The 27,544-nt window shown below is 38.4% G+C and overlaps 1 protein-coding gene across 1 annotated transcript; it reads right to left on the bottom strand.

Annotated features, from left to right (window-relative positions):
* Positions 1-3,140: 3,140 nt before the first annotated feature.
* Positions 3,141-23,149, bottom strand: LOC118774465 (arrestin-C-like). Its single transcript, XM_036523807.1, has 14 exons — positions 23,051-23,149; positions 6,884-6,964; positions 6,562-6,622; positions 6,364-6,408; positions 6,069-6,262; positions 5,695-5,754; positions 5,490-5,566; positions 5,049-5,184; positions 4,831-4,915; positions 4,287-4,359; positions 3,896-4,033; positions 3,596-3,679; positions 3,406-3,429; positions 3,141-3,225 (listed from the first exon to the last, which is right to left on the bottom strand). The coding sequence occupies exons 1-14, from the start codon at positions 23,147-23,149 to the stop codon at positions 3,141-3,143; spliced, it is 1,242 nt and encodes a 413-aa protein (XP_036379700.1).
* Between the last annotated feature and the right edge of the window lie 4,395 nt (positions 23,150-27,544).

Here is a 27,544-nt window from a genome sequence, read left to right as displayed (position 1 = left end):
CAGTGGAATAATGGCGTTTTAATAACATTTAGATAGAGGCATTACCGCCACCTACCGTCCTGGAGTTAGCACGCGAAACAGACAAAGCTTACGCGCCAGTCTTGACAAAATAAATCTAATAACTCTTGCATAATATTTTGTATGATATCTATCACAAATAAATTAAGTACAGAACATGCCATGATACCCACTGGTAAAAATGATATATTTTTCATATGTATAACACATTTGCATGAATATTTATATATTTATATATATGAACCACCCAAAACTCCTTTATTTAAATCACACAAGAGGCTTCTTCATGAAGTAAACAATACTATATCTTCTATATCTTCTCACTCAAGGCCTCTATCCTGCCAAGAAGGATATCAGATACACAAAACCAGAGCATCAGCCATGATAATATACCATAGCCAAATAGGAGCAGGCAATCAGAGTAGCCTGAGCTCAACACCAAAACAAAGAAGACAGTGAAGATATTTTGATGCACCCTATTTGCCATTACAGCGGAATCTGAGGAAGAACTACCCAATCAGCCATGACTTTTTCAGCCCACTGTAACACAGACACTGACACAAGACACTAACACAAGTCTTGTGCACTGAGAGGTAGGACAACAAACCCCTTGAGAAATGGAGTACATTATCAACTGACTAATCAGTGTTATCAAACTAGCTTGATTTGATAGTTCAACGCCTTTTTTTATATCAGCAATTGAATATTCAACTAGTTAGTTACAAAACTATCTAACTCTCTTGATAGGTAGCAAGCTAGCTTGTTAAAAGCTATTCTGTTTTATAGCTGTTCATTTTTACAGCATTCAGATGTTAATATATTCACAAGCTAATATTTATGTTTAGATCTTAAACATTTTCATTGGTTTTCAGCCAGAACTTTCATCCTTATATTATAAAATAATTTAAGACTATTCCCATTATGCATTTTATTTGAAAGCATCTAAGGCTTTTCTCTGAAAAGGACAATGTGGTTACTAATTTTTGTTGATCTATAATCCCTATGACCTACAGACTCCAAATGTTTATATGGTGGATAAATTATAGATAAAGTTTACTATTTATAAACTAATCAGATTTGTGTATTATTGTATAGAATTTTAATGTATATACATTTTATTGGTGGTCTGGTTTTTTATGTGGCAACATGAACTTCAGGTTCAGGGAAATCACCTGTGCATGCTCTGAAAGTTCATGTGGAGACCCATGCATTAGAGAGGGGGTATGTCACACGCTGCTGTCAGAACATGATGTTATTATGGAGGGAAATGGAGATTTCTCCTCTGAAAAACCAGATCATTGCTTTTCAGTGTGCATTTCACAGTTTGAGCAACATGCCAAACTGTGAAATCCCTTTTAAGAGGGATTAAGAAATAAATGAAAAGTTAAGATAAACAGTATAATGTTTTATTTGTGACAGTGATTCATTCCAAAAGACCTCTTATACAACGATAATAAAATAGATATAAATGAAATTCTTCTTCAAATTACACAGTCATATTGACAATTTACCTAACTTTCTGCTCTCAAGACAAACATTTAATAACTAAAGCATCAAATCCATGCCCACCAGCTCCACTGTAGAATCACACATCTGGCTCTTTTTCCATTGAATGAATTCACCCACTTTGAAATCCCACAGTCTCTGCTCTATCCAGGAGCTGTGCTACTTTTTCTCAGGGAACTATACACACTGACCACCTACTGATGTGGTCCATTTGAGCTGCCTGACTTTACATATGAGGGGATGGATGATGAAAGACAAACAGAACATTGTTAGCGAACAGTGACAGTAATAGTGCCAGTCTGTAAAGACACAATGTGTTGTCCTGCAAAACTGTCAGTCACAATTACATACCATCTCCCAATAATTGATGTCATACTCTTTAATGGTTTTTACACAATGGTTATAACAAACCAATAATATTATGCATCACCACTGCCTGTGACAATGATGTACAATCAAGGCAGAAAGATGTCTTAGGGAAGATGCCTCTGTTTCAAATGTCTACTTTATTCGTTTTTTTTGGATTCAGTAACTTGACATATTTAGACTGTAGGCAGTATTCCTTTGTTTTGGTTTTTGACATCCTTCGTCCCTCCGCCTGTCTTTTCCATCTGTCCATCTCCTTGATTGGCTTCTTGTCACTGTTGTTCTTTCATCTGTCTTCTACTCAATTATAACGTCTGACCTGGAGGTCATAAAATATAAAAACACATACAAAAGTAACAGTGAACTGTCAGTCAATCAACACCATCTCTACCGTCTGGGCTTTTCTCAGTTTGTTGTATTGAGAAAATATAGATTGTTTACTTAATGAAATGTCAAGATACAACATACAGAGCTGCTTGGAAATGTCTCAGAATGGAAGTGACCTCACCTTCACTACTGGGAGGGCAATTTACTCCAGTTTGCTGCAGTTTGTGAAATGCATAAACACACAAGAAAACATCAATTGTGTGTCATAGACACACCAAAGCAATGTTGTCAATACTGATTTATTCAGATAATTTGTATTTCAAAATATGTTATGGAGTATTAAGTTTACTGTCCTATTAAGTTACTGAATTAAAGATTTAATAAGGAAAGGTCCAACATGCAAGCAGTTGCTGAAAATCTCTTGATCTTAAGAAAATGCGAAGATGTTGAGCACAGCTTTTTCACACTCTCCAATGAAGTAAAACATCCAGCGTAGCGTGGAAACAACTTTAAGTTTCCATGCTATTTTAATGTTTAGAAGCTACAGAATTTGAACCATGAACCAAATGAGTTCAATCTCATATCTCAGCTGTAATGTTGTAGAGGTCAAATGGTCCCATGCAGTCTGTCAACTCTGAATTTTTATTGTGTGCTGGAGCGCAACACTTGAAAAAATAGTCACATATATTTGGTTCTGACACAAAATTTATGTTGTACTTACACTTCTTCTCATTGGAAGGTGATTAACGTGGCAGAGGGATGAAGGGGAGAGAGAACAATGTCATCAGCAACATTTCACCAATTACAGTTTTGATCAACTCATCATCAGCTATGTAATCTATCATTACAAAACGAGATATGAAAAGCACCATAGCCTGCATTAGGAGATTTTTGAAGACAATGCTAGAAAGATGTACAAATCCTTAGATGTCCCATGCCCCCTGATGCTGACACTCACCTGCAGGCTTGGGGTGCATCAGGACCAAGGGGAGCTCCGCAACAACATCACTGTTAGAACAGAGCAGGCATGCAGTGAGATATCATCATAAACATTCAATACTTGCCTAAATGCTGTAATGCTACCCTTTTTATCATACTACATAATTATTGGTATCATAATGTTGTATCATTTCATAATTCCATTTCATAATTAATTGACTTAATCATTTAGTGAAAATATAATTTTACCTGGCTGTCAGGTCTCCCAAGAGGCTGAGGGAAAAATACCATTACAAATTAGTGGCAATATTTAAGAATATCCCAATACAGTGTTCACCATTGGTAAATTTGGTTATATGCTTCTGTGTGTTGATATATGAATTAAAAAAATACCCTAAAGGAAAAATGCACTTCAGAATAATTAGGAGAAGTGTCTCACCCTCCTCGGGACACCATGAGGGCGACTTTAATTTTGTAGGAGACCAGGATTCCAAGCACTTCCTTATCAGTGCCAGCTCGCAAGCTGAGAGAGGGAATGAACAAGTGAAAGAGAATAAGAGGGACAGAGAATGAGAGAAAGAGAGAGGATAAAACAGGAAAATGTTATGTTAAAAAAATTAAAGATATGTTATGAATGTAAGCAATTTATGTTCACAGGTGACAGGGATCCTCTGAGCAAACAAGAACATGCTTAGGCATATCCATTTTATGACAGGTGTACAAAGAAGCTGCAACTAACATCGTAGTAGATGCCAGGTTAGTGTCCTCATCCTTCAGTCTTCCATCCAGGGCCAGGCCACGCTTCTCTTTGTTACTACTCAGCAGTGGGGTGATTGAAAGAACCTTCTCGAATTTTGAATTTGCCTCAATTGTCTCCCTGTTGTGGACATTCAGGTTCACATGGAAACAGATAACAGTTATTATACAGTATTGACAGAGCTTGAAGAACCTCAGCCAGAAGCTGCAAACTCAGGTGTGACAATGCTGCAAATGCTTTCAAAGATGATTCTTACATAACATTATGTATGCTTTCAACTGTAATTTAATACACGTGCTCCTACAATACTTCACCTCAAAGTTAAATATGAGTACTCCTTTGATTGTAATTCAATGACACATGGGTTACTTACGCAAATTCCTCAGTCAGCACATTTTTGGTGTATTTATCAGCAGAGTAGAGCACCACATCTGTGGTCTGGTCAACTGAGGGCAGAGAAATGTGGCCATTACAGAAATGAATCAAATTACCTTTATCCCTGTATAGAAACATACTCTCTCATAAATATATTCATCTGAGGGAGGCTTTGGGTTTTGTTATTTTTGAGCCATAGGCATCAGATTTAATTATCCTGTTCCTTTGATAATTTAATGGAACATAACTTCCACAAGTAACTAGCCTTCAAAATATTTGCAAAATATAAGTTGAATTTTAACTCCCTTTCCAATCCATGACGATATTGAATAGTCTACAACCTCTTAGTACAAGTGAGTCAAACAGCATGAGGACGTGATGTGTAAATAAAGTTTTAAGAGTAAATATAAAATAAGTTGACTTGTAAAATGGCCGCAACAAGTTATTATGGGCATAACCTTTTTAATCTATTGTTCTGTCTATTCTTTTGTTATGTTTATGTCAATGGCCTCTGTCTTTCTGCCCCCTATTATCTTACTTACCAGTAATCTTGAGTTTCTTCACCACCTTATTGGTCTCATTATTGATTTTTACATGGACTGGAATAGGGTCCCCATGGTAATAAGTCTGGGATGGACAAACAGAGAAAAAAAGAATTGGATAAATGGAGAAAACAAAGAATTGAAGCAGCTGAGAGGGTGGCGGCTGCAGCAGGAGAGCCTATTTCCCTGTCACACTGCAGCCCAACTGAACAACGTACCTCCCTCTCCAAGGAAGCTTCCAGATGGACCGTATTGTCTGACATCATGAACTGCTTGCAGATATCAGCCTTGGGCCCAGCGGTTGCCTGGTCAGGAGCAAACTGGATCTTGCGAATGATAAGACGGCAAGTGTCCCTACAGGGGCAAATATGCCAACTCTTATAAAGTGTGGGCAAGGGGTAATTCTCATATTATCTGAGCCAGGAGAAAATGTTTTATGGATATTGTGTAAAAATTCCATTTCTACATTCCCTGCAGTTACAGTGAGGGGTTTATATGGACTGGGAGTGGTAAGTCTACGCTTGCTTGGTTATATGAAGTAGCCATCTAGTACATGATGCAAGGAATGGGGCTCTCTGATTTGGCCTGTGTGTAGTGACATCATTTGTATGTATGTCTGTATGTCTTGTGAGGTATTGTTTGTCCTGGGCATAACATACTTCTTATCAATCTTCTCATCAGGGTTATCAGCTTCTTTGGCAATGTATGCCTTCACTTCAAAGTCAACACCACAGGCCTGCAATGACAGAGAGCACAAGTGGTCACCTCCTGAAGTTTATGTCTTTGCGTAAATGCCAGCAGAGACCAGCAGAGAGAGCGAGAGACAGAGAGAAATTGAGAGAGAGATTGATGTGGAGATCATACCTTGCCTTTATCCTCTGGTCCAGGCTGCAAGGTGATTGAGCAGGGCAGGTTGGTTGGAAGCTACAACAGAGATGGCAAAGTTATTCTCCCCTGTGCTCAGACAGAGCTGTTGGTCACGCTTTGTGTTCACCATAACTTTATCTCTCAAATGACTAATCATAGAATCATTAAAAGGAACAAGCACAGGCTTGGAAATTGCATCTTGTGTCAATGGTTTGTGTCTACAGTATATGCGTGTCTGTGTTTGCCCATGTATGCACTCTATGGTTTTAGTTGATGAATTAGCTAAATTCAGGGTTGGCATTACAAAAGAGAGTGTAGAGAATGAGAAAGGAAAGAGAAACAGAGGGACAGAAATAAGAAGAATGTCGTACATTGAATACAAAGGGATGGCCTTGTTCACCAGCTTTTTTCATCAGAGCATCTTGCATTGGGGTGTTAGGTTGCTTGTCACCAGTGGGAGGGTATATCTGCTTATGCTGTATCCAGATGTCCTTCCTGAATGAGAGCCCAATCACGTCCAAATCCTCACGCCCGTACCTGAAGGCGCAAGCCAGCTGGATCCACACTACGGGGAGAAGATGTGTGATCAGTCTGTTTTACTCTGAATACTCTTCCAATGAATTTCTCTCCAACCTCAATTGTTCATCACAAAGGGGGGAGCTCTACCTTTCTTGTCACCAAGATCTGTAGGGTCAACTTTTAACACGCCATCTGCCAGAGAGAGCAAAGAACAAGAGAATCAAACATAGGCCACCTTTAGTGTTAACAAGGTACCCAATGCATTGCCATTTTCATGCTGAGCAGGGGAGATGTATGCCTTTACAAAAAGAGCAAGTTTTGAAAGCATGACCGTGCTTGACTCACCAACAAGATCCACACTATTCACATGGTCCACAAAGTCTCTCCTTCCCAGATAGAGGGTGAGCTGGAGGAAGATGAGATGGCAAATGTCACCAATTATACAGTCACATGCATGAATGCTTATTAACATACCATAATGTGTGTTTTCACAGATTCTGTAGTGTGTGATTTGAATGATTGGAATGCTGGCTGAGGTGGAATTCTGGGGGCAATGGCCTCAGTTTTGTTTTGTGTCTAGCTGACAATATTTTAGGACCATGGAACCTCACTTTAGTGATAGAAAGGAGGTTGTCGGTTCTTATGAATTATGTACATATTCTCTTACCTGGCCGTGGCCACTTGTTTTCTTGTAGACCCTGAACAAATAGGAAAGGAGCGGAGACAGGTGAGATGAATTGTAAGTGCTCTTTTAATGTCTGGAGCCATGCGCTACTCAAGATGATGCATTACCAATGTTTTAGAGAAAGGAACTGCCAGAAGTTTTATCATTTACAGTTAGCAAATGAACAGCTGTGAGATAATCCCAAAATGTATTTCTCAGGCATGTAAATACCAAATAAGATATTGAGCAATCCAGCTGAATGTATACCATATATACTGTGCAAGAGAGGCAATGGGCAGGCAAAACAAAAGTACTGTCCATGAGAGTTGATTTTCTTAGAGCCACATTTGAATTAATAACCCTGTGTTACCTAACCCCGTGAGCAGACCCTGTACCATTTGACCTGCACCGTCCTTACTCCTAATCCAACGGCTTTCCTAGCCTTGCCCTTAAGACCCCATCAAATTTGTCAATAGCAGATTATACGCAGCAGACTTAGAAATGCTACTTTAAAAGCAGCCCTGAGTGTTGTAATATCGCAGGTGCTCATTTGCCTGGATGCAGAAACAAAACACAGGCAGTGGAACGTGCAGGAATTGAAACTTAACTGGCATGATGTTGTTTTGGAATGGTGTATGGAGACAGACAGACAGACAGACAGGGAGGCAGGCAGAGAGGCAGGCAGATAGATAGATAGACTTACTTTGACATGTCTTTTTTGAGTGTGTTTGGAGATGTTTCTGTGAAAAGAGTAAAACTATTGTTAGTACCTTCCCTTTGGAAAAATGATTATGAGAATATTGGTAAAGGTAAGCAGGTTAATGTAATGGGGAACAGGAGAAATGTTAATAAACCCACTTCTCATCTGGGCATGTGCAGATTACGCTAAAGGCAACACAGCAGAGGGTCGCCCAGCAATCAGCTATAGCTCCTCCAGAATTAAAGATAAACCCGGAGAGGCTAATCTCTCCCTAATGTGATTACAACCTTGAACTCCCTTCACCCAATCTGAGCCAAAGGTCACAGTGGGAATTACCTTGTCTCATCTCTGCAGACTTATCCTTATGACTTCAATCAGCCAACCAGCACCGGCCAGGGGAGGGGCGGGGGGGGGGGGGGGGGGGGTGCGTGCAACTCTGCATACTTGCACAGGGCCCTATGAGTAGTCTCCGCATTTTCCACAGTATTACTATTTTTTACTGTGTAGAGCTGAATTAACATGGAACTCTGATCCATCTTAGAATTACAAACAAAATTACAGACAAATGCTTTGCAGGACCCGTTGGCTGTGAGGATTTGGGTAATATTGCACGTAACACATGAACCTTGAGTATGTGTCTTGTATTTATGTCAAAGAGCATGCTGCCATTCCAGCTCAATGTCACCATAAACGCTTGTCTGTTAGATCTCTGCCTGACGCACGTACTATATCAACAAATATGTTCAGTATTAATTTATTTAACAGGTAAGAGGATAGCTGTCCCCTGCATCCTCAGTTTATTCATAACTACAGAACTATAGCAATAAATCATTGTGACCACCTAAATGGTGCCTCTACCCTATCATAATTCCCTTTCACACAACCATGGCATCAACAAACAAACCCTGAATCATATTTGGTAAATGTTTTGATGTATTTTCCGCATCTCTTCAATGAAAGAGGCATTTCATCATAAGCATATCTGGGATTAGTTTAAATGTGCAAAATCACACTACAATTTACAATATACTAAATATATTAAATATACTATACTATAATACTATATGCAATATACTACAATAAAGTAAAAAATATAGAAAACCTGAAAAAAATATTCAAGCACATTCTGAAATCTGTATATTAACATGATACATAGCTAAATGACTGCAAGAGAAAAAAAAACACATCTTTGGTAACTGTAACTGCAAAGTGTACACAAGTTCTATGTGCAAGTAGGTAGAATATACAGAATTTCTACAACTGGGCTGACATGCATGACATTTTAAGTGATTGTCAGCAGTAAACCTCTCATTTAGGTAGCAGCAGACTAGAGGATTACAGCTAAGTCTCACTTTCAAAAACAACAACCACCTAAGTACAGTCCAAGTCTTAAAATAAAATGAAGATGAGAAAGTGTTGTTTAGTTGTTGTATCAGAAAAAGTTAAACTGTTATTCTTGTCTGCATATAAGTATTCAGTGAACATGCCTCTTCTCCAATCAGTTGAAGTGCTGGCTATCTCAGGAGTTCAGGGTCATTTCCCTTCTTAAGCATTCATCCCTTATGGGCTCTCTCTTTTTTGGAAAACGTTATTTCTCAAATTATGTCCTTGCTAAATAAATTTAGTCCTGAAAATATCAAATTCAACCATGTCATCACGTATATAATAACATGCATGTGCATTTAGTATATTTATACATGTTATCTTGTATAGAAATATGTGTGTGCTGCGGCAACTGGATAATCCAACATTCCCAAATGAAAACATGTAATGATTCATCAGCGTTCTCTAAATTAGCTTCACTGCTTCGCACTTTCTCTTCGCTTTTAAAGTATCCATCCAAACCCAATCACCTTTCCTTCCTCCCAACCTGGGCAACAGTCAAGAGGCTACACATGGGCCAGGAGAGGTCTTACCTGTTCCTCACAGTCACTGTGCACTCCTGATGGCCCTGTAATTCCAGCAAGGTGATGACGCTTTTGTGGTTCGTGAGTGTGCCTGCTGCTCCCTGTCCTCTGTCTTTATACGGTGATCTCTGCCCCCCTCCCCAAGGCTTACCTGGCCCAGTATAGTCTCTGTTGTTTCCCTCACAATCCTATTTGTCAATTATCAGTACACGTTTTTACGGCAACTTCGTGTTTAAAAATAAACACAGTATGAAAATAAAAGGAGTTGAGGGTAGCTATGGCCAGATAAGGCCTACAATGCACATGCACCTTTCATTTTCTGATACTTATATAAGGGAGGGAGCGCAGAAATGGATGCAGTGCTCTGACCAGCTAGATGGAAAATAACAGTTGGGTGCACGTATGATATGTTTACAAGCTCCAGGAGCACTATTATGCATGTGTGTATATATATACAGTACCAGTGAAAAGTTTGGACACAACTAATTAAGATAATAGGAAACATGCATCTGAAGACATTTTGATCTAAAGACTTATGCTTAAATGCTTGAAATTAGCTCCTTAGACAAATATAAACAGTGAAGTTGATGCCTATGTATAAGTTTCTTTAAAAAAATATTAGTTTTCAAAATAAATTTTGTCTACTTTGATGAATCTGAAATATAATATTTTGGTCACTGCATAATTCCATTTGTGTTATATCATAATTTTGATGTCTTTACTATTATTCTAAAGTGTGAAAAATAGTAAAAAAAAAAAAAAAGAAAATTGTTTCTATGAGTATGTGTCTAAATGTTTTACTGGTATATTTAAATGAATGTATATCATAATAAATTCCTATTTGCTGCACCTGTCAAGTCTTTTGTTCTCTCGTGAGCCCTTGCTGCACTATGCAACAGAAAGGATAATGCACTAAAAGAAGACAACATATACTATAACAGAGTATTTAAGGTCATGAGCTCCAGGCCTAGCAAAGTACCTCTAAGTTGGCCACCTCTTAGGACCTGCAGTGATAGCTAAAAAGGGGAAAAGACTCTGAGGCTCATGAGCCTTTATCCCTCCCTGTACACATGTCCAGGTGTACACATGAAAATCCATGAGTCAATAAAACCACAGTTACACGTATGACAAACTGGGGTTCGAAAATGCAAAGGATTTTTCTTTTTTTTTTGCATGGTCTGAAATGTGGCTACTGATAGTAATGTGAATATATTCACTGTGGTGATGAATTTCTTATAGGTTAGGTTGGCTCATGTTCCAATCATCAAACACGTGGGTACCACATGTCACATTCCAATCCTGTGCTTTTTGAGCTGTACAACCAGTCTCTGCATCATCCTGATGCTGCACAGAGCCACACGTCAGAGGTCCTGACTATTTGCAGCAATAAAAGTTATGTTATCATAAGATAGCCCACGTTGATGGATGTTCCAGTGAATGGGTATGCTACCTGTGGCATAGAATGGATTTCATGTTACTCATTTTGCTGTCATCTATATTGCCAAAGAGTTCATTCATAATATTTGTCTCATAGTTTAGTTCTCAGATGATGGAGGTTGCTTACACCTTTAGGTAGTACATTTGGCAGTGAGTCCTGGTGAGATTATTGCCTCTTAAGTGAATTGATATCTTGGTAATCCCCACAGCAAGATAACCTTGTTACAGAATATTTTGCAGGATCTGTAGATTTAGACATAAATTATTATACTGTATGAGTGACTTACCCTTCATATTTAATTTGACTGAATAGAGAATTCACAAACAAAAGAATCATCTCTCCTATAAGGCCAATATTTCTTTGACATGTTAACAATGTCTATAGATAGTCTGTAGCTCCATCCCATTCAATGCACACAATAGTGGACCTATGCAGCCAAGTCTGAGAAAGTGTCAGTTATGATGGGTGACAACATTTTGGATAATCTCATCTGAGGAGATAAGTAAGTGACCCAAGGAGAGTTACAGTATATTTGTTCTGTGTGTTCCATCCACTGTATTTATTCTCTTTATATTAAGGTAACACCCATACGTACAGCATGGTGCTACAGATTTACACAATAAGTTCACATAGGGGAAGATTTTAGCCACATCAGAAACTCTTAACGACTGTCACTTATCTCCTTAACTATACCAGCCCTGCTGTTAGTTTACAATCCAGCCAGTTCATGCACGAAAGGTGAAAAGGTCACAAACTGGATCAGCTGGTGACTGGGATTATTTGTTATTGGTCAATTGCTTGGTTATGGAACCCCAGCAGTCTGAAGGTTTCCATCGGGTTCTGAAAAGCAGTGGAGGTAAAATTGCTTGACTCAAGGACAATAAACAAACCTAAATTTAAATCTGAGGGCTGAAAAATCCTGGTTTGAATGTGTATGATTAAAAAAGACAAAAGCATGTTCACAAAAAAGAATATATCCTTAAACAATTACTCAATTTCTCTTTAATAATATCTCTGCATGCAGTTTGTTCTAATAACAGTGTCCTATGGTTAGTCCTACGTGGGAATAACCCATTTAGATTTTATGATGAAGTACCCTTCTTAATAATGAAATAAGCATCTTGTAATTCCCTAATAATTCAGTTTTGAAAAACTCTTCATTAGCTTCCAATTCAACAAAGCTTCCATTTACATCTCAAAATCCTCCTACTCACTTTCAAATGTATACATGTGATACCCCCATCTACCTTAATGACCTGGTCCAATTTCACGTCCCCTCCAATAATCTTAGGTTTAGAGTTATTCCTCCAATATTCACTCCCAAGACCAGGCTGCACCCAACAGGAGAGTCATGACGTTCAGTTACACAGTTAAGGAATGAGGAAGAACATGGATGTTGTAGGCATTAGTGTATGGTTACAGCAATTAATGCAAGATGCATGTACAAGGTTCTTTGCATTCAAATTTGACCTTTTTTGCTGGTCATGTCCTTTATATTACTGTCTAATCTTTGTATATGTTGTTCCATGAAATCAAACAAACTGCTAATTATGTAATTGCAACTACAGGAACTGGAAAAACTATTGAAACGTAACAGTAATGCTTTGGAGTCCAAATGGCATAAAACAAATTAACAGACACAAAACAGTCCCTGAATCAGGTTCTCTAACTTACATTGTGTATTACTTACCCACTGCCCACAGCTAAAAAATACCTCCTAATGATCTTGAATGAACCAACAGAACATAACATGATAAATAACATGATAACTGACTCACATAGGGGAAGAATTTAGCCACATCAGAAACTCTTAACGACTGTCACTTATCTCTTTAACTATACCAGCCCTGCTGTTAGTTTACAATCCAGCCAGTTCATGCACGAAAGGTGAAAAGGTCACAAACTGGATCAGCTGGTGACTGGGATTATTTGTTATTGGTCAATTGCTTAGTTATGGAACCCCTGCAGTCTGAAGGTTTCCATCGGGTTCTGAAAAGCAGTGGAGGTAAAATTGCTTGACTCAAGGACAATAAACAAACCTAATGATCTTGAATGAACCAACAGAACATAACATGATAAATAACATGATAACTGACTCCTGCATTTATACAATTAAAACTATCAGTAGTATATCCTAATGTAGGATGTACACATATGATTCAGTAGTTAAAACATGTCATTTGTAACTTGACATAACTGAAACTTTGCAGAGAAAGTATTCTTTTAAAAAGGAAGAAGAAAAAATAAGAAAAGAATGCAAGAATATAAAAAGCATAAGAATAAAAAACAGCTTGCCATAATTTAATTGCAAATTGAGTCACAAAAACACTTTACATTTTGCCTCCTTATATGAAATACAAGTGCTCTAAAGCAGTGTATGCACATTGTGTTAAATTCTGGGCATTGTCATGGTTCAGTTCTTGATTACATAACTTGATTAGGTCCCTTCAGTATGGTACTCCTTTTTAAGCTACGTTAGTGTTCTCCCTCCTGATGGCTTTGTTAACTTATTTCGCAAGCAATCAGATGCTTCCGATGAATACACACTAAGTAAGTCGTTTCTGAAGCAGAGGACTGGATATAATTTAGAGGAGAGCAAGGCAGTGATGCCTCAGCAACAGAAATTTCTGAGGGTTGAATAACATTTCTGCCACCCTCAACAATCATCCTCCATTTGCTCCTCATGGTTTATCAGCCTCCGCTGGTGGATTCTAAGAAAGAGTCACCTTTTCTTTGTTTTGTGAGCGACGTTATGGTTACCTGACTGTGTGTTGTGGTTGTCTTGATTCTGTTTTTGCAAAGGGGATTGTGATTGTAAAGACCTTTGTCTACTTACTCTAATCACCTTACTGCTAAGCTCTCTCTGAAATAGCCATAGTGCAGTCAAAATGTTATTTACGTGTACAATAAGTAATTATGAGCAGTCTCCACTTACCATGATGGTTTACCAAATCCCCAGTGTTATCTAACAGTTTACTATAAAATGTACTTCATTGAAAAAAGAAAAAAAAAAAAAACTCAATAATGCTCAAAAATAACTGTTAAGACAACTTGTATATTTCCCTCGAATATTTAACTTCTAATTGAAAATATATATATAGGTAACATGGCCATATGTCCACCTCCAAAAGCAATAGTTTGTTTAAAAATGCTGATAAAGATCACACAGGTCACAAATTTAGCACAAGGTACTCTGTGCATTGTAATAACCACTGTGCTCTCTCTGTACTGCAACCTCCCTGGATTAACAAGTGACGCTGTCTCTCCTCATGTACAGTTTCTCTCACCGGCTGGAACAATGTGTACGCCCCTAGTCAGTGCTCATTCACCTCCTTTTACCTGTAGCCAGAAAGGGGACACCAGCACTAGTGTCAAACTATGTTTGGCTGTGACTCCTTATCACTTTCCAAGAAGCCTGTCTGTTTATTCTTAGCTGTACTTTACCCCCCACTTAACATGATTTATTAAGGTACCACCTTTTGTGGTACATACCTGAATATAGTCAGTTACATTTATAAAATTGATGGTAATATTTATCCAATTCCCAGATATTTTGTATACAAACAATGACAGAAGCAAATAATGACTAAATCAAACAGACAATTCCAGATTCTAAATGGTTTTACTCTAAAATATCGAGAGCATTGTTTAATCAGAGACTTAATTGATTGTCTACCAAAATGCTATGAGCTTATGTAAATGCAATTTGGAATCTTACTGCCAGCCACCTAGCTTTCAAACAAAACATGATTACTTTAATTCAATTAAAACATTGATGTAATGAGATGGGCATTGCAATCTTGTTGTGTGTGTCTTAAGCTAATGCATCAGAAATTGCTGTTGAAGGAACCAAATTAAATGAAAGCCAGCCAGCTATGCTAACCAAAAACACCATCAACAACTTAGTCAGTTTAGCCTTTCTGACAAATTCACAAACAAAGTTATCTAATGATGTTTCCACAGCTGTACAACTGGTCTTTTATTCAGGCTAGCTATCCACCTGAACAAGATGTCATTCAGTTGCAGTGATAGATGTCTGAACACTAATGCATTTGTTTTATAGCATGATAGACATTAATTGTACTGATTTTTCATGTGAAGTTATACAATTCAATGCTTTTTGAGAAATTATTATGTCAGTCTTAAGAGAAAAGAACATTTTAATAGAAAACATTAAATTGCAAAAATTCTTTATTTGAAATTGATTTTCAAATAAAACATTAGAACAGGTACTATTACCTACGTTTATGGATATCTGAATATTTCTGTATGTGGAGACTGTCAGTACCAACCTCAAGGATGTCTTAGGAACAAAATGATAATAACACTTGTACCATTTGGTTGTTACATAGATTGTTCAGAAGTGTGAAGTGTAAACTTTTTAGTAAGCTTTTTAGTGAAGTCAATTTAAAGTTAATCTGAATTTCACTCAAAAACTAATGTTTTAACACATATTTTGTGGACTCATCTGTGATGGCTGTGGAACTGGTAGATGAATTATTTATTATTTTGATATTTTTATTATATATCATGCCTATAGTAAGCTTTAGGGTACTGTATAAATGTTTTGTGCCACAGTATCCCTTAATGAGTGACTTTTAAGAGTTCTCATAAGCTTTTGTGTCATTACGTACATACATTGAAATACAATCTCCTCTGTTGTTTCACCAGGTAAATCTAACCTGAAGTAGGATACATCTGACTGGACCACTGAACACATCACAGACAGAAGAGAAGACATGATATAAGCAAAGTGAAAATTAACAGCTATCTGAGATTAGTACATGTGGTGAAGTACGTGCATCATTTAGGGAAAAACACATTGAATAAAGCATGCGCTATTTGGTCACTGTGTGAAGTGCTTGTGAGTGAACCTAAGGGCCATACAAAGGCTTCAGTGCAATAATGTGCTACTGTCAGCAACTGATGTGCAAAAATAATGTACTTCAGTAGTTATTCAGGTGGAAGTACCTCATTTTCTTAGCACATAGAGTATCTTTTACCTGGTGGTATAATATGGAGTTTTCCTAAGAGTCTACTTTCTTGATTTGCTTGTATGGTTGCCAAAACTGTCACAACAGTGTATAATTTGCTTCTGTTGCTACTTTGAAAGTGATAGCTGCAGTGTACACCAGACCTGGTCCAGTTCACCCCTTACCCATGTGTGTTTGGGCTGTTGAGTAAAGGCACTGCCTTGGTAACAGCAGTATGGACACCAGACAGGCACAGAGGACATACTGTCTCACATGCAGAGGAAAAGCAGATGCATAGTGAGTCACAGTGAGTTAGTGCCCAGAGCCTGTGCCTTCACACTGTCTGCCATCCTGCCGCGGTGCCAGTGATGCTAACAGTGGCATACGTCAGTGTAGGGGATTCAGTCTATAGATTCCAGCCAGAGTGAAAGGGGGAACTTAATTAAACCCTGATCCTGTCTGAGTGCTTGCGATATATATCTGTCTATAGTCTTGATACATTAATTTAATAGATAAATCTTAACCAGCCTGTCAGTTGTCTCCATCACCTTGTAATAGGATTACACTGGGGTGTAGAGAAAAGTGTTCTAGGAGATCACAGAACAGGGGTGCCAAGTTTTCAGTGAGTCGGTGAGAGGAGCAGGTATTTGCTTTTTGGCAATTGCTTTCTCTTCCCCTTCTACACCGTGTCCCAGTGCCAGAACATGAATGAATTGGGTGGCGCACATGTTGCAGTGAGCAAATTAAACAAAGAAAGACAATAGCCAATTTTGCTTTTATGTATGATACATCCTGTATAATGTACCATGTGTATCCTGTTTGTATTATGCATAACCTGTACCATGGCTTTAGGAAAAAGTAATAATAAAGACTTGGTGCACTCCCTATACTTTAACACAATATAGTGTTAACAATTAGTGTATAACTACTAGTAACAAACATAGATATTAATATACAAACTCCATACTATAAAAATATTTCTGTGCACATATGATTTAATGCATTGATAAATAAAACATCAACATTTTATTAAATACAAATATCCGTCTACATATATGGTACCATTTACATACAAAACATCAACATTCTATCAATAAGTGTTTTTAATATCCTGTATTTTTCTGCATATATATCATGCTTAAATATAATAAAACAAACAGCAACAGTCCATAAAATAAAATATTTCTCTGCAGGTGTGATTCCCATTAATAAACTGGTTCCAGCTTACAGGCATGACTGATAATCAATGTGGTCAGCATACATATCTCACCCCTGGATCAAAGAAAGTTGGATCTGTTTTTACCACACAATTTAGAATGCAAGTGCAGTACTTTTTGAAAAACACAAACACACAAATGAACAGCAAATGAAAAACATTTATAGCAACATGACATGGTAATGCAGCCCATCAAGCATCACAATTGTTAATCATACTGTTGGGGTGCGGGATGCTGGGCAATTTTTTAGATTTATTTTTATTTTTTGGGAGGGTGTTTATTTCTGATTTTAAAAAGTAATCTTACATTATTAATACAGTCATTTGTTGTGTTGATTTGTCTTATTCATAATATTCTTAGTCAAAATGTATTTTCATATAAAACCTGAAAACCTCAAAGCTGAAAACTCAGTGTAAATGTTCCAGTGGTGTTAAGAGACTTTAATGCTTTCATTTTTGTATATGGTGATGAAGGCTATTTGAGGTGATATCTGTGGGTAGTTCCCCCCTTGTGTTGCATATTATGTTTAATTATTAGTCAGAGTATGGTCATGGACTTCCTACCCACGTAAGTGCCTTGAGTCTTTAGATGAAGATGGTTGAACTTAGTTGAAATTAAATTTTTAACAAGCAATTTTTATCCTTTGTCTTCAGCTCATGTTCCTTTCGCAGTTCATGCTGATCCTTATTTTTGTCCCACTATGGAATTCTTTTTTCTACTATACAGGATATTGTTTGTGTCATATGACAGACAGACATGTATTCATTTAGTGACACCATTGTATCTAGGCTACTGATTATTTTTTTATTCAGACCAGGACTTCCATCATTTCAATGTCCTCTTCTTGACAGCTAGTAGCTAGGTGGACTCTTGGGGTCTGTTACTTATGGAAATCATTAAGATGCTATATATGTGGATCCAAACTAAATCAATGCATTTCTCCAGACACACCTAGGAACACCCCTTCTCACACACAGTAAGCTCATTTCAATAATATTTCATTTCTGCTGTTCCATCCTCCCTGCAGATTTTAAGGATGGGGAGCCAGGCATGAGGTGCAATGTGAGTCCAAACACAACTTTGCTCATTGCCAGTTCAGTATCTCTCCCCCTTGGGCCTCATGAGGTCATCTGACCCCAAATCTTTCTCCAGAGGCCTCAGGGCCTCAGTGCCAGCACATACACACATGCACACACAAAAACAGCCATTCTAAATATAGAATTGAAATTCCTACAACATGTCAGAGGAATATCATTCTTTCATATAGACAGCGCCATACCTCTATTCCTGGATGAACATTCAAAAAAGGTCAAGGGATTCCTAATCCCAGTCAAACGAGAAGGGATTTCAAGATAATCAGGAGCCAAATTCTGGCACTGGAGTTGTGTGCATAGAGCTGCTTATTTAAAACCCTCTTAGTCTACATGCATCACAGACTTTACTAACCAAGCAGTTTGCCTACCAAGAACTGGTGGATGTGTGTTGGCAGTATATGTAACCCTTGTAGAAATGTAATTGGTTTACACAATGACCTTGATAGCCTTTTGTAAAAACCTTGGAATATATTTCCCCATTGCAATAAATTGCCAAAGGAGCTGAAGGAACTCTGCAAAATGATGGCAGTTCTTTTTGTTTTTCTTTCACATGACGTAACTAACCTTAAAAATCTTTGCAAGAATGACAACGAGTCAGAGATCCAGTCAGGTGCAACCAGTAACAGACCCAAATGACAACAAGAAAAGCTTTCTGTGTTCAATCTGCCAAGTGAAATGATCTGATTTAAAGGTGTTTGTTCAATTACATTGAACAAAATTAAACTTTCTCATTAAAATATATATATGTATGAGTACACTCATATACTGGAGGAATAACAATCATGGGTCTGCTTGAGTAATGTTTCAAGACTGACTCAACCTTGTCTGTCCTGGTTAGTGTAGATTCACCGCCCTTGAATTAGGACCTGACAAACTGCAATCGACAAAAATGACTGTTTATAATGGACACCTTATGGTTTTTAATTTGACAGTTTAGAATATCATTCGTGTGGAATGTGAATGAGGTTCTTCTGTGTGGGGTGTAGCACTGTTCTGCCCCTCTTGCCTCAGCACAGGTGGAATAACCTAGGTGACACCCTGTAATTTGAGAACCCAAGGAATGGGAGTGAGTGGGTAGAGCAAGTGAGGGCCACATTGTGGTGACGAAGTCTAGCTCCCTCTCTCTGTTCTCTCTCTCTCTCTCATGCGCTTTACAGGTCAGTCAAAGTCACTTACATTGTGTGCACTTTCAATAACAGCTTTTCATATATTTCCCCATTTTCAATTACATTGTAGCCTTTCACAATCATGTTTGTCACATAATTATTGTGTGCTATGTTGATATATAAAACATTCAGCTTGATCTCGTTTTTCCATCTCTATTCTTAATTTTGTCTCCACTGTTTTTATGTGTCTGTTTAAGAGTGTCAGTATATTAATATATTACCCCATGTTGCAAGTTGGGGCAAGTCTTGAGCACAGCCTACCAAGACTGTGTATGTATGTCACATGTCAGTGCTGACTGTCAGGCTTGAAGGGTACATAGGTAGAAGGCCTTCTTCAACCTCACCTCCCTGTTAGTTTCTCTGTAAACACTACAGAGAAGAACAGGACAAAACAAACCTCCCACAGCTCCGACAAAACAAGAAGTGAATGAAAATAAAATTTTTGTGATCATCAGGTCCATAAGGAAAAGCCATACACTTTTGTCTCTCATTCGTTGGATTTCATCTTATGTCACTCGTGCTCTAAACACAGCCTGTGCCCTCCCGTGCGGATGAGAAGGAGATGGTATTTCTAGCCACAGTATCACTACCTGCTCTCCTGCCTTTCCTTCATCCATCTTTAAAAATAACAGCTTTCCTCATCCTTACCCCTATTTTTAAAGTGTAATCCTACCCAGTTCGATGTGCTCATTAGTGTTTCTGGTTTAAAGGGCAGCTGTCACAACTTCTAAAAATAAAATGAGAAATAGGCTCGCGTGTTCACATGCTGTATGTATCGGGCTTATGGCTCTTCTCCTTTCTTCAATGTGCGTGCATATCATCAGACTGTCATGGTTAGATTCTGTACTCTGGAAGTCCTAACGAAAGGCACCCACCCTTGTGGTGGGTATGGTTCAAATCAAATACACAACTAAATAAAACCTAATTCCACATGAGTGAAAGCAGCAAATGTTTACATGTCTAATGTACTCAATGAGTTGTGATGGTGGTCATGTAAGAAACGGGTGAGGCAAGTATGGGGAAGTTACACAAACGTGTGCGCCAACAATGTAATTTCCATGCAGAGCCTTTGCTCAAAACGGGGAATGACAGTGAGCAAATGAAGTGAGGCTAATATATTTCAAATCAACGGACTTACAGTAAGTTGAGTACTAAACATATGTTCCCTGTTTTAAGTGATTACGTTTTTGAATCATACTGTACTTATAGTGGCAGAGGCTGAATTTTCCGTCGGTTCAAAGAGAAAGACTCCCAGAGTTGTGAGGTTTGGTGGCTCATAAGGACTCTGTTACATTAAGCCAGCTAGTCCTTATGTAATGGGGTTATTGGAACTGGCTGCATGATAATGGGACACGTCTTATTACTACTTACTCCTGAACACTCGTCTGGTGTCCCAAGGTCAGTCTGATGTGTGAGGGGCACGTAGCATACTAATGAGGTGTATATCCACAGTTGGGGATACCCCTAGAGGCAGAAAACACAACAGTACTGGAGTTAGGCATTCACCTCACCTCACCTTGCTTCCCACCAGCCTTGAGTTTGTGTTTGTGCCCAGAAAAAAATAAACAAAAAAATAAAGCAGAATCCCAGTGTCCAGTGCTAGGGGAGAAACTGATGAACATCTTGGAGTTAATGGTACATATGGACAAAGCTGTTCATAATTGTTAAAAAAAGAATGGAAGTAATTAAATTTAGGTTTAAGAAATCCTGCTGTTCCATAGTGTTAATTTTGTTCTTTTCATGCAGATGCAGTGAGAAGACCCATCAACAACGCAGGTAGATTTAGCAATGGTGTCCTAAACAATACCAAAATGTCTGATGAATGCTTTTCCTGATGAAGGGGCAGTCCATCAAGTTTCCACTAGTCAGTTTGATGTAATAAAGACTTTAGAAATTATTATTCTGTTAGCTGAAGCTGGCTTGATAGGCTTGCCTCTATCCTGAAGTACCAATGTTTCATTCTCATCATGATCCTCTTTCCTCTCTATCCCTCTCAGCAGTCAGCAGCACCTTCTTCTTGCCTCTACCTCTGTCCCTCTCTATCAGACTGGACACCTTTGGACTTCTGGCTGATGATGATCTCTGTTAGTTCTCTGTCTCCCTCTACAGGTGTTGCTGTGCAGGCCTTCACTCATTTGAACTGCATCTGAATAGCAGAGCAGTTAAAGTGGTGCATACTCACCACACCTTGCACTGTTAGTTCAATAGTGTTTCACCAAACTCTGCTGTAATTGAGATGAGAGTTTGATTTCATATTTCATCCTGTCTGTGCTCAAGATCCCAGTGTAATATCCCAGAAACCCTACCCCACTACCATTCTGAATATGCACACCAGTCCTGGATGCACCTTCTTATCCCTCTGTGAGTCAGAACACCAGTGACACAGCCTGCTCTGCTAGGGTAACAGGTTAAAACACCTCTATCTGGAGAGCATCACGCTATTCATGTTTGACCTTCCTCACTCTGCACTTTTGTCCTGTTATTGTCCTGTCATTGACATACACCTTTGGGCTTGGGTAGGGAAAGGGAGACACTCAAAGACATTTAATTGGAATAGAATGGAATAGAATAGAATAGAATAGAATATATATTTATTGTACACCAGGGTGGAAATTTGTCTGGCTCACCAAAACACAAGAACAACAACGTAAGAAACAGACAGGCAGTTAATAAAACAAACAGGTAAACAAGGTCACATTACACATTAAAAAATAAATAAATAAAATAAATAAATAAAAACAGTTCTTGTCAGTGTCTTTGGCTTGAATCTTATCAGTCACTTGTAGAGTTAAGAATATTAATGGCACTTGGGATGAAGGACTTCTTAAATACATTATTATTTGCCAGAGGGACCCTATAGCGCCTCCCGCATTTCAAAGGCTCGAACTGGCTGAAGAGAGAGGATGGGAGCTATCTGCCAGGATATACCTCGCCTTCTTCCTCACCCTTTCTGTAAAAAGTTGAGTTAATGGCTTCTGGGGTTTGCCAACTATTTTGCTTGCCATTGACACAATTCTAGAAAGCTTATTCTTAAATCTACAATTAAGGTGAAAATGTTAAAAGGTGAAAGTTAAAACACTCTCAACAATAGTTTTGTACACTGGTTTTAAGATTTGCTGACTAACACTGAGGCCACTGAGTTTTCTGAGAAGATAGAGTCGCTGCGAGCATCTCTTGAAAATATACTCTGTATTTTCAGAGAAGCTCAGCTGGGAGTACCAGAATTGTGCCAAGGTATTTAAAGTTTTCCACAATTTCAACATGTTGGCCATCAAGTGAAACTGGTTGAGTTTTCAGATCTTGTTTTGTGCAGATAATTAGTTCTTTTGTCTTGGCAACATTGATTTCTAGCTGGCTAAGGCGACACCATGTTTCAAGGGCCTTAGTGTGAGCCAGATAGGCAGCTTCACCTAGAGGGTCTGATTGTGGGCAGCCTGTGCTCACAGTGAGCACATCTGACATGCTCCCTCTGACACAGACCCTCTGTGGGCAGCAGGAAAGAAAGTTTCTGATCCAGAGATCTAACCCCGTATTGATGTTGAGATCAATGAGCCTTTTCAGGAGAATATGTGTCTTCATTGAATTAAAAGCTGAGCTAAAATCCACGAATAGAACCCTGGCGTATCCTTTGGGATGCATAAGGTGTTTTGTAACTGCATTAAGCAGAGTCAGCACAGCATCATCTGTGCCTCTGTCGCTCTTATATGCAAACTGGAGTGGGTCTAGCATGGTGGCCACAGTGGAGGTCAGATGACTGCCCAGAACTCGCTCCATGGTTTTACACAATATGGAGGTTATTGCAATAGGCTGAAAATCATTTGGCATAGTTGCGCCTGGCTTTTTTGGCACAGGCCTGATTATTGAGAATTTCCATGGTTTTGGCACTGTGTGTGTGTCTAGAAGAAACTTGTAGCCACTTGAACCGTGGCCCAGAAAGGCCATCTAAGCATTGACATCATTACATGAGGTAATCACCCTACATGGCTAAGGCTGCCTAAAACAGTCTCAAGATTGGCCACCTTCTCCCTGTTTGGTGAAAACCCTCAGTCCACCTCACTTTACCGCATGTTGCAGTTTTTCCCATTGCTCGTACTGTCAATGCCCTGCAGATCATGAAGGTACTTAGTTAGGGAGCAGACTTCCAGCAATAAACCACAAGAATTCTGCCTGCCGGAAAGCTGGTCAATGAAGTGATCTGTGGCCACAGAGGAAGAGAAAGTTGGATAGCAACCAACCATTCATAAGAATAGGCTTTGTTAGGATGAGTCATTCATACGATGATATATGAATACAGCAGACCCTTGCCATTTGTAGAGGATATGTTCATGAGATTTCTGCAAATGGTAAAAACCACAGTTACTGTATTGAAATAGTAAATCATAAAGATAATAGTCATTTTAATAGTTACTGACAATTACTCTTACAACAAAAAAATAAAGACTCATGTCAAAAGGAATTTTTACAAAATAACCACATTTTCAGTTTGGAAAACAATGTAGTAATGCAATAAATAAGTGAATAATGCGCATAGTCATACAATAATGTCACAAATGCTTCCAATATGTCACATAAATGTAAGAATGCATTGATTCACTTAGTGCTCTGTGACCAGGGATCAAAAAACCAATGACTGGAAGTACTAACCAGCATGAATTTTCACAATGTGAACTGCATATCCCAACTCTTCTTTACATTTTTGTAATTAAATTAAGGCTAAGATGACTTACAGTTTTTCATCAAACATTTATATTAGTGATACACAGTTATGGGTCTGGAGAGCCAGAGGGTGCCTGGTGTTATTTTAGCCTGAGCTTCTAACTGGCAAATTAATGAATGACAATCCTTAGCTCCCCAGAAAGTGGGTCTATAGACAGGACTAAGCCTCTTTTACTGATATGGTTATTTTTCATTGCATAATTGACTAGATACTGCACCATGTATTACCTTGCTAGTTAATATGTGATTATGAAACATGGCTGATGTTAGCTGTCTTTATAAAATCAGAACAATTTCGCTTGCGTCACGGAACCCAGCTGAGGACTCCTGTTTAAATCATCATCTTACTGCCCTGGCACAACCAATGGCATACGAGCTGAGAAGCAAGCACCATGTATTTTGTTGTGTCAGATAGCTATGCCAACCCCACAACATGGTGAAATGGGACTTGAGCAGACCATTGTGCTTGAATAACTGGCGCGGTACACACGCTCATGCTGTTTTGTGGGCCGTGTACAGGACAAAAGCAGACCAGACCTGTACCTGCTTCACCATGTGAAGAGCTCACTAGGGAACCTGCATAGAACCAACCAGGACAAGAGACCAGGACAAGAGACCAGGACAAACATGAATATGCATCCCACTCTAGTTCTTTACCCACTGATATTAATGGGCCTCTTTGTATCTATGAGTCTAACCTAGCTACTCCCCTCTTCACTTAATGCTGTCTCTCTTTTGTCCTCTCTTTCTTTCTTTTCCATCTGTTGATACCCATTTTAAAATTTCCTTGGTGCATGGACTATTTCAAAGTCAGCCTTTTCAGTGGGAACATTTTTTTTCTTAAAACTTTTTCTTTAAATTATTTTCTCATTTTTTTCCATTTTATTGTGGATCTGACTTTATAGTCCAGATCCTCAATGAAAACACATTGAAGTTATAATTTTTGTTATGCATTTTAAGTATTTATGCATTTCAAGTTAAACTAATTTCAACTAGTTTTTATTAACTTTGTGAATTTAATTATGTGTAGTGTATAAAGACTAAACCAATTTACCCATATTGACCTGTGCAGCAGTGCCAGGAAACAACCACTGTGCACTACTAAACTTTATATGTCATTCATGCTTTCAATAAATATCCTTCTGCAGTAAAGTATACCAAAGTGTGTATGAAATATGTTCTGATTACAACTTGATATGTGCACTGAATATGTACCAGAAGTATGTTGTGGAACTCAATAAAAAATGCAATATCCTAGGCCGGGCACTTTATTGATGTTTGCTCTGTGCTTCCAGACTTAATGATACAGGCTTCTCTGGCACTTGAAACAGGAAGGTAACATTAGTTAACACAGTCACTGAGCACTTCAGTCACTTCACAACTGTTCACTGTCCTAGCTCTGTTTCATCCACTGCATGTAAAAAACATTAGTGCTAAGTGCTAAATGGGACATTTATACACCCAACATTCAGACTCATTTGGCTAAATGTTACATCCAACGTGGAATATTCAGTACAGGCAGAGACAACATGTGTGCCACTTGCAACACATCTGGGTATAAATCCTATACCTAGAGCAGGAGTAGGATGCAAGAAGATAGCATTAACGCGTATGCCTAACTAGTGGAACCAGACCTGGTGTTTTACCTCATGCAAACCTCTTTCTGCCATTTATATTATGCTATTTTATTACTTTAAGCAACAACAAGCATTATGATAATATAAATAATTTCATCAGTCCCCCAGTGGATTTTACCAAAGGTGAGCATACTTGTTCTATTCCTCCTTTAATGCATTGTCAGCAGTATTTTATTTGTGGCTTGAAAAGTCTAAATATTTTAATTTGGGACAATATTGTAGTAACCTATTTCTTGGAAAACGTTCTGCTTATCGTAATAGTAATAACTTTCGGCATGCCTATTGCAACGATCAGGACTGTTTTTCGAGAAGTTTTATTCTAAAAGTGTTTACAGTAAATAATGTTAACTTTTACAGCACAACGTATCCCCATATGCACAGATAGGTAGCATCTGGATTTCAGGGGCGTTACAGTTAAGGAGGGGGCATCTCCCAGCCTCGTCGGAGCTATAACACTTTTCAGAAGTGCCTGCTAACCTCAGTATCCAGCTAATAGTGTGCGTAACTGTACTATCCACCTTATCCAACGGGGTGACGGCCGTCGTGTCTTCTAAACGGCTTCTCTGTATGCCTGCATTTAAGGTAAGTTAATTCATTCGGGTTGTTTGTCTGTCAGTTGTAATTATTGTGAAAAGAAAACGGAACACGCCTCGAGTTTCACATACAAATCTGGGTGAGCGCGTTTGTGTTCAAATGAGGATGATAATTACCATAATTACGATAAAGGCGCCATTGATAATGACTGTTTAACATTAACATTAGCATAAACACTGTAGTTGTTAGCAACAATATTATTACAACACGTTGAAGCCGAAAAAAGGAATAGTTATCATCTTCAAAAACATCATCATTTACACTGTCATTTAGCAAACGCTCTTATCCAGAGCAACTTCCAAAGTGCAAAGCGTCAAGCAAACAGCAGAAATGTTTTACAAACAAGGACAACTAGCAATATTCGAACATGTGTGAGTGCCAAATACAGGGCTGATGTCACGAGGGTGTACTTGGTTAACTGCAACGCAGTATCTCCACTGTTATGTTTTACGCAAATAACTTGCATCACGTTTTGCACTGAAACTACATCCCAAAGATTCCAAATAGTGAGCTATGACATACCATGTAACAAAACTGCAACATGTAAGAATTACACGTAAAATAATTCATCATTATTACCTTCATATGACAGAGGCTGAGTGTTAACCTCCAGTATCCCCCATTCATAATCATTGCATTTAGTGTGCTTTATGCTGTCTTAGCCCATTTCATTCCAGGCATCTCTTTATTACACTGACCGCAATGAACAAGCAGAGGTGAAATTTTTGTGTGCGCTTCCAGGAAGGTGGCTTACCACTGTTGTTTTCTCAATGAACAGAAGTTTACTCATGTAGGAGACTCACTGTTGGGGCAGTGCATTCAGAGGTAACCATATCTGTGGGCTGTGCTGCATTCCTTGTGCTCGCTCGCTATCTGTCATGGGACCAAAATGTGGCAAGATGCTTTACTGTATGCAGCCAGTGCTGTTGGCATTACATGTGGAACATGTCTCACATAAATGAGCTGTCTGAGATTTTTTGTCATATTTTTCTTTATTGAAGTTCCTTGTTCTCTCAGATTACTTTTTGCTGAAGTTCAGCAGCTCTACAACAGGCAGAATTCTTTTGTGGTAAATGATATAAGAGTCCTGTATATTTTTTCGAAAGTCCTGGTCAATTGTCTTATTTTGTCTGCCTAGCGTGCCATGCACCATTAACATTTTTCATTTGCTTTTCTTTTTGCATAAATATCAAATCGAAGAGCTCCTGCTTCAAGATAGAAA

The sequence above is a fragment of the Megalops cyprinoides genome, chromosome 3 (genome assembly GCF_013368585.1).
Source record: "Megalops cyprinoides isolate fMegCyp1 chromosome 3, fMegCyp1.pri, whole genome shotgun sequence".
NCBI classification, from domain to species: Eukaryota; Metazoa; Chordata; class Actinopteri; order Elopiformes; family Megalopidae; genus Megalops; species Megalops cyprinoides.
This window is presented reverse-complemented; position numbering and strand designations above follow the sequence as displayed.

What these genes read in the sequence shown, in the direction of transcription:
- LOC118774465 (XM_036523807.1), bottom strand. Translation starts at nt 23,149, where the DNA reads ATGGAGCGAGTTCTGGGCAGTCATCTGACCTCCACTGTGGCCACCATG. An exon ending in GACCAGAGGATAAAGGCAAG is followed by an intron (nt 5,567 to 5,694) that starts GTATGATCTCCA and finishes CTGTCATTGCAG; the next exon opens with GCCTGTGGTGTTGACTTTGA. An exon ending in CTCATGGTGTCCCGAGGAGG is followed by an intron (nt 3,430 to 3,595) that starts GTGAGACACTTC and finishes TTTTTCCCTCAG; the next exon opens with CCTCTTGGGAGACCTGACAG.